This window comes from Leuciscus leuciscus (genome assembly GCF_965113295.1).
Source record: "Leuciscus leuciscus genome assembly, chromosome: 4".
In the NCBI taxonomy this organism is placed as follows: domain Eukaryota; kingdom Metazoa; phylum Chordata; class Actinopteri; order Cypriniformes; family Leuciscidae; genus Leuciscus; species Leuciscus leuciscus.
In genome coordinates this window covers 17,096,913-17,113,666 of record NC_138728.1, presented here as the reverse complement: position 1 = coordinate 17,113,666, position 16,754 = coordinate 17,096,913, and the positions used below count along the sequence as shown (strand labels likewise).

General features: G+C 38.6%; 1 protein-coding gene across 6 annotated transcripts in view; it reads right to left on the bottom strand.

Moving 5' to 3' along the window:
- The window catches only part of nav3 (neuron navigator 3), a 315,297-nt gene that overhangs the window by 93,339 nt on the left and 205,204 nt on the right, over positions 1–16,754 (bottom strand). For all 6 annotated transcript variants that reach the window (XM_082168169.1, XM_082168167.1, XM_082168166.1 and 3 more), the window contains 3 exons: positions 12,343–12,460; positions 11,682–11,734; positions 522–594 (listed from right to left, as the gene is read on the bottom strand). In XM_082168169.1, coding sequence (XP_082024295.1) covers positions 522–594; positions 11,682–11,734; positions 12,343–12,460 — 244 coding nt within the window. The remainder of the gene's footprint in view (positions 1–521; positions 595–11,681; positions 11,735–12,342; positions 12,461–16,754) is intronic.

The following is a 16,754-nucleotide window of genomic DNA, read 5'->3' as shown; positions in this document are numbered from 1 at the left end:
TGTGTGTGTGTGTGTGTGTGTGTGTGTAAATATATATATATATATATATATATATATATATATATATATATATATATATATATATATATATACATTTCACAGTAATTTTATAACATTTTATAGATTTATTTGTAATATAGTTACCCCATGGTTGAGAACCACTTCTTTATGATATTCTAGTCATTGGATATGTCTTGGGCCCCTATTTCAATACAAATCTGTGGGATTTTCACCCATTTTATCCTTTGTACTGCAAAATCTGTTCATGTGATTGTTTATAAATGTAAACTAGCCACACAATTTGAGGTATCATTAAACTTCATAACCTGAATATGCAGTATATTATGTTTAAAATGTAAAACTTAATGTTGGTGATAATGAAAAGCCATTAATTCTATAAGCAGTAATTTAGCAATAATACTGATGCAAACACCACCAAGCATAAGAATAGCAGGCCTATTTGTGTATATGAAGGAATTTAACAGTTGTTATTTAGTTTCAAGCAGACAGAGGGGTCTTACCTTCAGCAGAGAGCCCTTGAACACTGACTCCTCTGGCCCCTAAGAAATTCAGACAAGCCTCCACATTCTCAATCTGAAAGACAAAAACAAAGAGATTAGCCATAGAGCAAACTCACCAGCACATGGTCATTACACTGAGGATGTGGACGGTTAATGTGAGTGACCAGTGGTGTCAGAGAGGCGGCTATTGAACCTCACACACATTCTTTTCAGTATTAAAAGTTCAACAAAGCCTTTGACAGCGATGGTTTCTTCTGAAGGTCGCCTTCAGTAATAGCATACTTCAGTATGTATGACAGCTCAACTGGTGTCCGTGTAGCTGACGCGCGCATGTCGATGTTGTGCGGGGACACGTCCACGGATTTATTCCCACAAAGGCTCTATTGTCGGGAGTCAGACAGTGTCATGACCCCTGGCTAACCTTTGTGGGTCGGACCCGGAGTGTGACTCTGGGACGGCAGTGTGTCACACCTACACACATGCTGACAGACGGACCAGGCATGACGTTGCGGGCTGTAATAATACAGCACTTGAATGAAAGTGTGGTATTATGATGGCGCCTCCACTCATGGGTGCACAAAGGGACTTTGGCCATGCGATACAAATGGCTTGCATATTTTGCACTAGTATAGGGCAGAATGCTGGAGAAGTCGTACAGTAGGGTCAGATATAGTCAATGGGCCAGACCGCACTATATTATTATGCGACAAGCTCAATACTATGTGGAATGCATTGTGCTGTGTGCTGGACCCTTGTGACAGAAGCGAAGACAGTTGACTCAGCTCATACAGTACATGAGACCCTGAGGGGTTGCCCTTGTGCACATTTATTAATGCGGTCTATAATACACAGTCTCACAAGGAAATGTCACTCTAGTGGTGATTTCCACAATTTTTATTACTATTTTTAATGCTGTTTAGGAGGGTATTGTAAAGAATCCTCAGTTTTCACTTTAGATGACTGTGTTATATAGAAAGTGTTTATATGTCATGCTGATACATAAAGAACTAAAACAATCTAAGTAGATCACATAAATAATAAAAAGAATATTTAACGGTTATATCAAATTATTAAATTGTATAATTAATTCAACTTATTTGGTTGAAAATAAATACTGCAATACAGATAAAAACTAATACGATACTGAGAACTTAAGAAAAATACAAAAATGCAAAAAAACTCAAAACTGTTACTCCTGTCACATCATAATATTACTGTTAGGTAATGTGTGTGTGTTTCATTAAGCATGTTCAAATTAAATTCAAGCATTCAGAGTGAACAGAAATCGAACAAATGAATTAATACAGTGCTTTCATTAAAAAATCTGACCTTATCACACGGCTCTGGAACACTATTCTAATTGGTCAATCACAGCATTTTATGGTTAAAGATTTGTGTGTGTGTGTGTGTGTGTGTGTGTGTGTGTGTGTGTGTGTGTGTGTGTGTGTGTGTGTGTGTGTGTGTGTGTGTGTGTTTGCGTGTGTGTGTACAAGATAATGAACACTATAATGTTGTCTCAGTCACCTAATTACCTGCTAGTTTCATGTCACTCATATTTTGTCTCGCATTTTTTCAAGTAGCGAGTCCTTATATCTAAAAAAAATTACCCTTAAGAGTGTTTCTTCTGAAATAAGGTTTAATAAGAAGACTCAACTGGCGGAGTGTATATCTACAGTTCATACAGGCACCAATAACTGGCATTATTTACTAAAATGCTGTAGTTCTGCTGTGAAGGCCGTAATGAACACGATTTAATGTCATTCTCACAGCTGTCACAGATTTACAGTCTTTCACGCAACTCCATCCATCCATCCTCTGACCTCAGTGCCCCACAGCGTCCAGCATGGAGCCAGAAAGATCCACACAGATCACATACAGTATTAACTCCCACACACACTCGCAAACACACAGAATGACGAATGAATGAGCAATTGTTAATGCGATCCGTATCGACAGCATCTTGTTTCTTCTTACATCTGTCCCGATGGCAAGTAGCCTGTTTTTCATATGACACACATCCCACACACAGCCACACACACAAGGAGCCTAATGCGCTTTGATTATCTCCTCTCATAAACCTCTTCTAATGGCAACACAGTGCAGAACATGTGTGGTGCACCAGAGATGGGCTGTTTTTCATTGCAGTCTCATTCAGACGACGGCACCCGCGCACATGGGCACCCGACTGCAAGTCCTGACCAAAAACTGATTCAGACATTCTCAACGAAGATGAAACGTACTTAACACTAATGCGGTCAAACGCTAAACGCTTGCCTGGTATTTCAACCGCATCGTTTAATGCTTTTTTGGAGTGTTTACGATATATGATAGCTCATAATGTCTCAGCAATGGACTGAACATTTCTTGCCGTCACCAAAAGCGCGAGCGGATGCTGTTGATTGACAGACGTGCGCGAACAGACATATGGATGGGGTTTGCGCTCTAAAAGCGAGAAGATCATCAAGTTTGGTGTCCGTTACGGATATAATCCCATAAGTACGGTTGGAAATTCCACCCTCCTTTTAATAGCAGTCCCATCAACCCATCCCTCTGTTTATTTTTAGTCTGTCTTTCAGCCTACAGTGATGTACACATACAGAAACCGTGATTCTATACGCTAATGGCGAGCAGAGCTCTCGCCAGATTTAGATGCCGAACCTCCGCTTGCCGAGCGGTTTTTCAAACCATGTGGGATTTTAACAACTCTCCGGGAAAGTCAGATCATCTGTTTTTCCGACATAAACAGACATTTTCCAGCACCAGATATGCCATTAAACGCAATTAGGGAGGAGAATGTTTTGATGAGGTATATTTTCACAAAATAATATTGAGAAATTTATAAGCAAGCACTTTTCAGGGCTGACACGGATGCAAACGGGATGGAAAATTACCACGAGTCGGCTTACATCCCTTGCTCGAAATGACAACGGCGAGCTGTTTAAGTTTACTGTCTCTGCGAGCTGCAACCGTCATAAATCTGATCATGTTTAATCTATACAACACACTTATCAGAGCGAGGCTTTAATGCAGAGTAAATGTTTGCACTCGGGTCTGGCTGTGTGGATCCAGATGCTGAGGGGCCCAAGCTAGCTGCGCGGGGACCGACTCCAAGCATATCAGATAACCGTGGGGTGAGCGCTGGCTTTGGAAAGTGTTGCTGCTCCAACACTACCATGAAATACAAATGGTCTTTAGCCTCTATTAAAGGGCTTTCACTTAAAAACCACTCAGAGCAAAGAGAACAGATAAATGCTGTTTTCTCCGGCACTTCTGTTTTTTCCAGGGAGACAGCTGCAGTCGTTTTGTACCATTTAATTTCCTCTGATCATAGTGACCACATACACATGAATTTGATGAGCTGCCCATAGGTACAATACATTTTTTTTTTTTTTAAACACACACCAAAAAAAAGCCTGTGCAATAGAACACAATTGGGCTAATTGTCAAACAGGGACGTTTAATTTTTTATAAAAAAAAATAAAATAAAAAATTCTCTAACAGTGGGTTTGTACATTGGTATAATAGTTCAAAAGCCTTCAAAAGTTTATATTTCAAGGTAATATTCAGTTTCAATTTAAAGGGAATTCTGCCTTCCAAACTCATTTAAAAAAGAAAACAGTTTTTAAGTAAAAGTTTCCCCCCTTCATTCTCCATATAATGAAAGTGGATTTTAACCAAATAGTTGAACAGTATTCTCAGTATTTTTCACAAATTTCCATTTGGGGCAAGTTGTCACAAGTTGTGTTTTAAATGTCATAAATGTATGCAATTAATTAAAAATATTTCGGCCAAACAACTGCTCTATTTTTTCCATACACATTTTTTTTCTCTCTCTTTCTTTATTCTTATAATAAGTTTACTATAAGTTTTGCTGATGAAGCTGTTAAATGGCAGGTTCCTGTTGTGACAACTTACACCATAAAGTGTGTTAAATAAACTGTCTCTTAATACAAACAACAATAGCTAAGGTGAAAAATTGACTAGGAAAATCCCCCTTAAAAATGTATGTACTGGAGTAAAAAGTGTGACAACTAGTCCCATTCCCCCTACATAATATCACAACAAATTATACTAAAGATTTGCCATTAAGCCTGTGTATAATTGAAATTACAAACCAAGTGAAAATAATTTAGTGCTACTTTTTTTCACTTTGCTCTTCGGGACTTTTATTAATAACTTTTATTAATTGTTTTAATTCATGCAATATGACAGTTATGTCTGCTCTAATAGTGTTATGGTAATGCTTGGCAGGTCTATTTGTTAAAACCATCTCAGTGCCAACTTCAGCATGCAATTCTCTGTGCCCAGTGGCATTGAGACAAACAACCGTAGCTGAGCCATTATGATACCAGCCAATGAAGACAGCCGTTAAATTCCTGTGGCCTCCTCTATCTAATTAGCAGCTAAATGGATCAGGCTGCAGCCGCTGCCCTGCACAAGACTGGTGGAGGTACGGCACCAGCAGGATAGACTGCCTGCAACATGTGCTTTGAAGAGTCTGCTCTCTCAAAACATCTGAGAATGCCAAGATTTCATACTGCAGGTCCACCATTTATTTTCTTCCTTGAAACTTCAAAAAATGACCCAAAAGCACCAGAAAATATCATAAAATTGGTCCATGTGACGTGGGCACTATATTTCCAAGTCCATGGTTTGTTGTTTTGTCAGTGAGAGATACAGTATTACTCAAGAAATAACTCAATAAATAAGAGATCAATTTGATTCATAAAAAATGTGAACTGGAACAACTAAATAATAGAAAAGATTGGAGAACACACAATAGAGAAAATGTCAAGGTTTACAGTAAATAATGACTTCAATTTTAGATGACTTGGGACAGCGCACAAGCTGTTTACTTTAATGATACTTTTTTTCATTTTGAAAGCTCTAGTACGCTTTCATTGTAAATGCATAGAAAGGAGCAACCACAGTCTTATTTTTTCTCTCCTTTTGTGTTTAACATAAGAAGGTTATATTGTGTTTGGAATGACATGAGGGTGACAGAATTTCTATAAATTTAAGGCCATCATCTCATAAATTAATAAATCCTAAATCATCTCATAAATGCTCATGTATATTTGAATGTTTTAGTTTACAAATGTGCTCTTTTAGTCATGTCACACAACCGGTTCTTTCATGTTACCACCGGAAACCTCTTTGCTGTAGTTATCCTCTTCACAGTCTGTTTTATGTTTGATCTTTGTAGATTTCTACAAATTGCTCTGGGATTTAACAGGCTTACTTCCATAGTTTCCTCTGTGTAGAATTATTAAGCTTATTGTTGCCGAGCAGAAAAGCATTCAATGAGATGTAATCAGAGGATTAGACTCTCTGTTTTTCACTCTGGGAGACCGGATATTTGGAGGTCCATTAAAATGTCTGTCAAATATGTTTGTTGTCGCCATAATGAATGAACATTTCCTTTATTCATAACTGTGAAAATGTCTTCGAAGACATGATTACAACAGGACAGGGAAATTAGATTTTGAAAGCATGTCAAACATGTCTGAGGAAGGAAAAAGACATCAGGGCCCGCCAACCTCAAGGTAATTTCTAAGCGGATTGAAATCTTTATAATTACTAAAATGACTCCCTGTCAAAAGTAAAAAAAACAGATCCTCACATAGCAGAGGTCAAAGCACAATCACAGTCCAGTGGCAGTAAACATTTCTGACAGGACACATTCAGAACCATTTGTGTTATGTCTACAAGCCCAAGTGGAAAGGTCATCACTAATGTCAAACGCTTAACGTCACAAATCAAAAGTGAACGTAGAGTGTCACTACAGTATGTGGCGTTAAACACACGAAAAGACAAGGTGAGAAATGTCCTATGATTCTGTGCAAGAGGCACTCAGTCATTAACAAATTTCTCAACCCCTCTGAGCAGGCTAAGCAGAGAAAGAGAGTGAGAGTTGACCTGAATGACTGATATGTAACCACCACCTGCAAGACACAAAAAACAAGTCTGCAGAAAAAATCCATCTTAAATAAACCAAAGCTATTTTTTCTTAAATGGTCCAAAAAAATATTAATACTACAGTACACTATGCTATGCTAACAAGAACAACAAAATAGAAATATATACCCATTTCAAATACAAAATAATACTCATTTGTGAGTTACTTTAAACGTGTTCTGCTCAGAGACCACTTCTTAGTTATTCACTAACCAAACTATCTCAATCAAGACCCAATGTCCAGCCTCTTAATAAACCAACTCACCAACCAAACTGAATTAATCAAGACCATCTTAATAACTCACTAACTCTCCAAATAACTAACTCTAAATAACCAAACCAAGTCAATCAAGACCCATTGTCATGCTTCTCAATGAACTACCTCACTAAATTAAGTTTTATGTAACAAAGTTTGGGAGGAGGACGTTCAGGTAATCAACCAATCAGCTCAAGAGGAAGCCGGTATAAATAAAGCTTTTCCTCACCTTCTGTCTCACGACAAGTTTCTCAGCATCCCTCCACCACCCCATCACCTCACACTCGGCTGGGTCTACCCCAGTATAGGGGGGAGTACTCTGGGTTCGGGCAAAATTCCGAGCTCGGAGCCCTCCCCTGGACAGCAAGCCAAATACGCATAAATACTACATTCAATTTCATGTACGTGTGAACTCGTGAACCAGAATAACTAAAATCAACACCAAAAGGCTAGCCCATTCTTTTGATGAACTAACTCGCTAACCAAACTACCTAAAAAAAACTTCCAAAGTGTATTAACTCATTAACAAACCAAATGAACTCAACCAAGATCCAAAGGCCACCCTCTAAACTAACTTACTAACTAACCAAACACATTTTTATCAATTCCAAAAGACCATCCTCTTGATGAACTGACAAACTAATCAAACTTAATCAAGACCCAAAGTCCACCCTCTCAATGATCTACTTACTAAACAACAAAACCAACTCAATCAAGACCCATTGCCATGCTTCACGATGAACTAACATACTAACAAAACTAAAACAGTCAACACCAAAAGCCCATCCTTTTGATGAACTAACTTACAGTACTAACTACAAACTAACGCAATAAAGTTCCAAAACGTATTCTCGAGGAACTAACTCACTAATTAACTAACTAAACTAACTCGATTAAGTCATACAGTCCATCCTCTTGACGAACACATTTTCTAACTAACCAAACAAACTCTGTAAAAACCCAAAGTTCATCCTCAATAAATGGTTCATTGATCCTGACATGTGGACGAGCTGACATCCAGAAGGGTAAACCAGCTGAGCATCTGAGGTCTCTCTAACGACCAGTTGGGTAGATGCTGTATTAATCATATAAAGATGAATGCGGTGTGCCATCAGAGGGATATGCTGATGTCTGCGTACGCAGCGAGGAGCGAATCTCTCAGCTGTCAGCTAACAGATGGAGCCCAGATGATGCAGCCACTTTACAAGCCCTAACACACTTAACTGCACTGGTCCTCCCACAAGACCTGGAGAGGTAACCAATCACTCAGCCTCTCCTGATGGCCACAAAATCAAACCTGCAAGAGACACTGACAGCAACTCATATGTGTATAGACAGACTTGAAGTTTATTTGGTGCATTCTGGGAATTGCAGTCCAATTGTGTGCCTAGTCATCTGTAGCCTTTTGAAGTGCAATGTGGTTTATTATTGAATTTTTTTTATTATATAGATTAGTAATGCAACACTTTCAGTTGAATGGCTTTTTATGGCACTGTTTGGATTTCTTTCTGTCTTTTTCTGAGCTGGAGGGCGTCTGGTTGTGTTCAAAGGCGCGCTCTGCATGCACAGTTCCTGTGGTTTCCAGTTTTAGGGATGAGACAACACTGTCAGACTGAATTTGTCCCAACAATGCCTGATAGGAGAGGAAAGAGGTGCAAACAGGGATTTGATGAAGCACCCGTCAGCCACAAAACATCCACTAAGAAGTCAACAGTCTCCTCAGTGATATCTTAATGTTTATACTAAATGAGATCACAAAACTGCATATCAAATTTTAAATTTTGAATTTTCCAATATGTTGCCTCTGATGATCTTTGGGATCTGTTTATGCAAAATAATTTGTGTACATGCTTCGGGGATGGTTTCAAAATAATGTTGCAATCCCTGAATCTGCTAAGAAAGCAAGGCTAATGGGATACGCTTGTGTACAGGGGAACTCCCATTCTGATGCACAACCTCCCGAAATAGCTGTCTCTCACTGACTACGCTGCGAATGGCAGAGAGGGCTCATTTGGTGTACCAACATGTTCAGAATTCCAGACTAATCCGAATACCAGCCTTGGGATCATAGCCATTCCTTATGAGAAAAGTGGGTCCTAAGTGGGTCCTACCTTTTTAGCTTCTTGTGCAATTGCGGTTCAAAAGACAAACGTTTCCATACGGGTCAGTGAATGAACAGACAGCCTGTAGGCGACGATTTATCTGCCTCTCTTCATGCCAGTTTAATTAAGCCCCGAGAGACCAATCAGATCAATGAGAGAGAGTTTATTACGCATGTAATTTAGCAACCATCTTCATTGCCTGGAAAGCACCCAACAGTACACTCATTTAACTGAAGCTGAGTCACTTTTAACAGGTGCTTTTAATGGACACGAGCAAGTGTTTTTTTTTGTGTTTTTTTTGCTAATGCCAAAGTTGTAAAGTTTTATTGGTTCATAGCGGAAAATGCATGGAGGGCTATCTAATCCTAATCGATAAGGAATTTCCTTTCTGAATGATAGTTATAATTGATTATTCCTCAATGGCAGATTGCCGACTCCCTGAGCAATGAGGCTTGACATGATTTACTGTTTAATATTAACTGCCACACAGTAACAAATACAGGAAAAGGGGCACAATAGATTAGCTTCCTGACTTATTCCTGAATACGTTAACCAGGCTGAGGGCAGGATATTTCTTATCCTCTCATTTAACACACATAAATGACCCCGTCCTACACAACTCCCAGAAAAGACCATCTTAAACCAGCATGGATTTTTGATGGTGAACCAGCAAAAAATGCTAGTTTCCCATACAACGACGTTACTCGCTGCATAACTACCATAATATGGTGCATCGTTGAAGAAATCAACTAGTCACAACTTTTTCCCTAAATCGTATTGTCACAAATTTGACATTCAACCACGCTTGTTAATGATATCATGCATTTGAGATTGAATTAATGCCAGATTTTTTGCTAATGAATTACAGACGTGGCATCTGAGGACTATATCTCCTTTTTTTCTCAGTTATCTTGCTTTCTTTCCTTCCAGATTCAATCAGTCAATTAAATTCACCTTTATTTATATGGCGCTTTTTACAATATACATTTTTTCAAAGAAGCTTTACAGTTATAACAGGAAAATAATGCAAATAAGTTTGTTTCGGCTGTACAGATCTAGAAGAAAATAGTGTCATAGTCCAGCTGATGTTCAGTGATGGTTCATTTTGGTTGTAAAAAAAAAGTTATTAATTTAGTTAATTTATATATATATCTATAGTCGCTCTGGAGAAAACAGTGATTTCATTGTCCAGCTCAATTCAGCTCTCATATAATGGGGTCAATGCAGGAAGATCAATAATATTGTTGAATATTAAGGGTCCCCAACTAAGCAACCCAAAAGCCAAAGGCGACAGTGACAAGGAACCAAAACTCCATCAGGTGACAGAATGAAGAAAAAAAAACCTTGGGAGAAACCAGGCAATTGTGTGCCTTACTTTGAATGTATGCATCACACATGACTTAACATCATGATAAGCAACAATGAGGTTTGATATTACTGACATGTGGCCAAATTGACTTTCACTGCATAGACAAAAACAACATTTTCATTTCATTCACTTCTCGTTTAAGATAGTTAAGAACCCTGTACACCAGCATCCCATTTATAAAAAAGGCATGCTGTTTTTAGCACAATAACCTGTTCCTATCAATCAAACACTGACAAAAACCTTAGCAATTACAGACAAGTCGCCCAGCAATCTGCAACAATGAGCTGATAGGTTACTCTTGTGAAGCTTGGCTGTGATACAGTATGTGTATGTCAGATTCCTCTATAACCTCAACTTCCCGTAAACAGTTTTATAAACAGGCACGCTTCCTCAGTGTAAAACCTCTACATATGTGTGCACACACATGCTGGCCGCAGGTGCAAGATCAATGGCCATTGAATGAAACCTCCTACAACTCCCCAAAACACTCAGCCTTGAACTTAAAACTAAATCTTTTACTGCAGTTTTTGTGCTCTTCCAATTTGACAAGCATACCTACATGGGAGTTGTTAGGAAAAGTCCACAGCAACTATCCTAGCATTCTCTGCTATACTCATTGACATGCAGAGAGTTATAGCCCAGGGCCCGGTCGGTCTATTCTACTGCAGAAAAGACCTGTGAGGCCATTAAAGCCTTTACTGTATTACAGCTTAGCAAGAGTTTAATCACTGCAATGTGCCACAGCAGAAACACAACATAAGCATAGAAGATCTTACTTACATGTATAACAACAAAGAATCATTAGTTTGCAAAATGCAAAATCAGCAAAAACATTATCATTTGGTCGACCAATGGAACAAAATAATAATTGATCTTCATGGTTTTGTGAGAGAAGCAAATTTCATTTATTTTATAGTGACATGCGCTGTTTATCATATAAATGAAATGACAAAATAGCTATATAATACTGTTGTGACAATAAAAAAATAAAAAAAATTTAACAAAATATGCTCTACCAGTCAAAGGTTTGGACACATTTTATAATAATATAGAACAGTTATGTCATCATAACTATGTAATAACATATAGGAAAGTATGTGAATTACGTGAAGATCTAAAAAAATTTAAACAAGCATTCTCTCAACCAACTTCATGAAAAGCATTCTAGCATGATTTGTAAATACTACTGAAGAAGTTTGCATGTAATACTGGACACTTGTTTCCTTTACTATCAGTTTCAGTTCATGTAATTGTTTAAACTTATACGTAGATACAATTTATGTTTGTCTACTAAACAAATTTCAAGTATTTTCACCTTCTGATCAAAAGTTCTGTAAGAATTATGTATAGCTGCTAATGTAAAAAAAAAAAAAAAAAACTTAATATGTCAGGTTAATACTAAATTAGTAGTAAATACTAATTTAACCAATGAAGCAATGAATATTAAAGCATTATAGATGAAAAAAGACACTTACCATTTGAGAGTGAGTCTTGGGGCAGATGTTAATATCTTCTACCTTTTCATTAGCTGCAAAAGAGATATTGCTTGATTAAACCTCTGCAGCACACTGGTACACAACAAAAAAGCATACCATAACCTCTGGCCTATCCATCCACGGGTTACCGTCATGAGGCAAGAAAGTTTGCCTTTGCAGTTTGTGAGAATTTGTGATTGAATGGGCATATGTATGTTCGAAGTGTGGGAGAAAATGCTGAGAAAATGAACGGCTGTTAATTCATCAGCTGTTGGTTGCGAGTTTGTGACATAAGATCTGCCATTGTATGCTGGAGGTTCATATTAACGTTTCAGGACAGCCCAGAGGAGGGGAAAATGGGATGGGGGTGAAGAAAGAAGGAAAAATAAAAAAGACAGACTGACACACATGCACACAACGCAAACCACTCTGGGCTCACTAAAGTGAACACATGGGAGACACATGCTTTAATAGTGCAGAAATAGAATTCAATTCTCATGCTGCTGATTTTCTACGGCTTCTAATCCAGTTTAACGTGAGCAGAATAACTTAAAGATGAAACACTGTAAGTAGTTATGTTTTACACAAATAATTTTATCACTCAAATGAGCTGTGAAGATTTATTAGCCTGCACTGTGTATCTGTGTGTGCATGCTCTCACCTATTATCTGGATGATTTCTGCCAGCAGAACTCCATCGGGTATGTCCTGAGTCAGGTCCTTAATAAGCCTTGGACAACCGGACTTGGCCAAATAATGATTCGCCCAATCAGTGTAGATCTATAGGGAATGAAAATTTTGTTTGATAAGTAACAGAAGATGGATGAATAAAAAAAGAGAGAAAAAAACCTTCTAGAATACAGATTAATGAAGATTTATATCCAAGAGGACCTAAGCAGGTAAAACGTGTTACTATAAGAGATGAGATTGAGAAAAACACAACCATCTTTAGTATGGACAAGTTGAGTTCAAATGAATCAAAACTATCAATGAGGCTTCAGCACTTGTAACAGCTTATTTGGATTTTCTACTGGATAGAATCCAGCCCTAGCATGACATTGTGACACAGCTGATCCGTTTAATCAGATGTGGATTACACAGATAACGGGTAGCTACTTACAACAAATTAACTTTTCAAAATGTTAATTCTTCTCTAAAGGCTGGTGTCATCGCATCTTGAGCGCATAAACCATCATTAAAGTCTTTTAAATTAAGTCCTGGTTCATGAACGTTTTTACATAACAGTTTCAGAACAGTACCAGTAGTGAAACAGAAGAAAAAAAAAAGTTAAAACAGCATATAGGGAACACTAAATAGAAAGTCCTTATTTATTGCATAATATACCGGGTCTGTTCGAGCAAATGCAACCCCCTAGTGACTCAGTAATATGTCTAAAAGATTCCTTGGATATGGTGCTCCTCAGGGGTCTGTTCTAGGGCCCCTAAAAATACTCATGTCGCAAATCTTAGAGCTCTGCTCTTTCGTTGTGATGTTAGGATTAGATATCATTGCACAAAAGGCAAGTGGTTTTCCATTTCCCACCTAAGTAAAAGCACTCCAGTGGCAAGGTACACTCTTAGAGCTCACATCCTCTCACTAATAGAGTTGCCTGTATGGGGCTTTTGTTTGTAATGTTTGATTTCAGTATGTGAATTATACAGTGAGTATCAGATAGGTTCAACTTTTTCAGATCAACCAAACAGCATGTATCATATCTGTTTTTTCAATGTGCCATTTGATTTTGGTCCTGGCGGAAAATGGTCAAACATCCTACTGTTGCTATAAACCTTTTGTTTTGGCTTCCTTTAGACAGTTCGAGCCTCAATTAGGGTGGTCAGACCTCCCCACACCCCCATAATCTGCACCATGCTTCATGTTTAAGTTATGAATGACGCACTGAAAGATTTTTCAAGTGGTAAAAGTAATTTACTCCCACGCACCCAGTAAAATTTCAAAGGAATTTTCATTCACATAGATTCACATTTCATTTTAGACCATATTATAATGCCTCATAAAAAAATAAAAAAAACATCAGCCACACTCTCTCGCCACCTCAAACACAGTAACCAATGAAACATTTCTGGCTTTGCCAGGCAAAAGGGAGCATTCCACTCAAAGATGCCACAGTTCAAAGGTTTCGTCTGTTGTGGTTTCAGCACATGAAGAGGAGTCGTTAACGAGAACAGGGTGATGAAGAACACTTTACTCACCATCCTACTTAAACACAACACAATGCAAAAGCTCACCACTCCAAACCACAGTCACCTCCGAGAGTTGAGTAAACAAAGAGCTACACTACCGCACATGCCAACACCTCTAGTCATGGCAGAGAAAACAGCAAAAAATATACACATTTCTGCAGCATCTAGTAAGCCAAGCGAATTCTGCTTTGGTTTGGCTATGATATTGATGTTTTAGTTCATCCTAGTGGTCCATGATGTAGGAGGAAGACAGATATCGGTGGCTTAACATGAGTTCGTGAGGTAAACTGACGCAGTGGTTGAAAGGTCAGAAAAAGAAGTGGAGTATAAGAGAGATTCTCTGATTCTCTGCAGCACAACCCCGTTCCCATTTTCCCTGCCTAACAGAGGGCAGAGAGAATTAGGGATGCCACAGTGCCACAGTTGTTCATGGGCTCGACGGGCAGAAATTGTCCATCTGGACCTTTGAAAGGAAGGAAAGAAAAATCATTCTGTCTTCCTCTTATTGCCTCCAGCGCCCAAGGATCAACAAAGAAAGCAGAGAGAGACATGGTAAGAGAAAGTAAGATGAGAGAACAAAACGACATAGAGAAAGAAAAAGCGGGAGACAGTGTGAGAGAGCAAAAACAACAGAAAAAGCAAGAGACTAGTGGACATTTCACATTTAAAATTGCACACAATGATCAAACATCCTTGATAAAGTTATCGGTTAGCCAATCACCTGAGCTGTAAATGCCATGTGACTAATCAATGGCAATGCTGATTGAATGATAAAGTTTTTTAATGCTATTTCAAGTCAGACTACACAGCAACATTTGAATGGTCACCATGCTTTTTGTTGTAGTTACAGTAGTATAGGCCAGGGGTGCCCAATCATATTCCTGAGTTGCACCAGCAATTCTTTCTTAAATTGGAACATTGAAAGTCAGGGGCTTAGTAACTACTAGCTAGTTTGTAACTAACTCTGTACTTTGTTCATATCGAAGAGTCGCTAACTAAGTAATTTATTCACATAATGTTCTCTCTCTTAAAATGTAAGTGTGTGAAAATGTCAGCATTATCATATATGTCTAAAGAATTGGAGTCTGTCAGGTAAAACAAGAGCATATTGATGTAGTTTTTATTCCAACCGTTAGCTACTCCTGATTGGAGGTTTCCGTAAAAATGTTGTTTATAAGTAGAGTTGCGCATCAACTAAGTTTAATGGTGCAATGTGATTTTTTTTTCTTTCTTTTTTCGGTGTGTATGTTGTAACTGTACTTTATTTTTGGTACATTTATATCAAAACTAGGCTAAGTTGTAACTTAAGCACAGCTGGTGCAACCGGCCCCTGGAGATCTAATTGTTCTGCAAAGTTCAGCTGGCAAACACAACTGATCCAGCTTATTGAGATCTTTAGGAGCACTTGATAAATACAGACAGGTGTGTTGAATCAGGGTTGGATCTGAACTCTACAGGTAGGTAGACATCCAGGAACAGGATTGGGCAGCATTACCCAACTGGAACAAGATAACAACCAAAAACCTTTTGGTTGTTGATTGTTCAATACTTTTACCCTTTCCCTCAGAACCCTTCACTCTATATAGTGTACCTTTGGGACTATTAAAGCTGGGGTTAATGACCTAGGGTTAAAATTATGCTAACACCTGGCAAAATTATACATGTGAAAACAAACAAAGCAATGTTTTGAAAACACTACAGACACAGTGTTTCCACTCTTCAGGGAAATTGCTTTACTCACAGTTGTCTCTGTACATTAAGCTGGGATAAGACTAAGAGTATATATTTTAACGTCAAAGAGATTACACACTTCAGCTTTAGATTGGCGCTTAAAAAAATGAGCAAAAAGAACAGAAAATTAAAAATAAAAAGCTGACAGGTACAGTAAGAGGAGGTTCTCATTAAAATAAGACTAAAGGAGTCTCCCTGTGTCCTATTAATGAGGATAGAAGTGGATACAGATGAAATCTCCCTGAGAGGACCATTACCACAGTCATTTGCAAACAGATTGATTGATCTGAAAACCACCATTAACATTTTTATCAGCATAGGCAACGTACAATATATCGAGGAGAAGCTGGAATCTCTTCTGCATATGATAACCAGCAGCACACTGTAAATGCTTTAATCAATGCTGCCATTAACACTCAGGCACAAGGGAGGGGGAAATGGGCCGGTCTGCAGCTGTAAATAAGCGACTGTTATGGCAGAAGGAAACTGGTTGTAAAGCAGTCTTTCAATCTGATAGTTTCATGGAGGGAAGTACATCGAGCCAAGGTTAAACAGTTTCCCGTCCCGTTATTTCAGGGGGAGAACTTGCTGATGTTTCCCACTGTGAGACCGGCAGAAGCTCACATGAACACAAACACATCCAAAAGTCAGTCCCGGTGCTCTTCAGTCCCCAGATGTTTGCTGGATCTCATCTGAACAGCATTAATCTAGTGCCCTAGCACCCCTCGACTTCACTCACAGCTATTTGTCATGCGTCACGGTTTCTTTTCCCGCGACCCATTCTTTTCAATTCATCCCAACAGCTCTGACACTGTGGTTTTGTCTCTATTAATGAGCAAGCGCTTGTTTGGCTAATGCATCACTCCGCTGTAAAACCCAACTATGCCACCCTCAGCATTCACACAGCATTAAACAGACACACACACACACACACACACACACACACACACACACTCATACAGCCGTCATTCATGAGAGCAGCCTCCTCCTCTCGCAAGTAGGTTGCCAGTGCACACATACATGCGTCCAGACACACACATCCATCAAACAAAAACACAAATCCCCAGGCTTTGTCTCTGACTCTAAGAAGCAGTCAACAGTCCCTGTTGTTTCAGCCTGCCAGAGTTAAGCTCGAGTGAAGT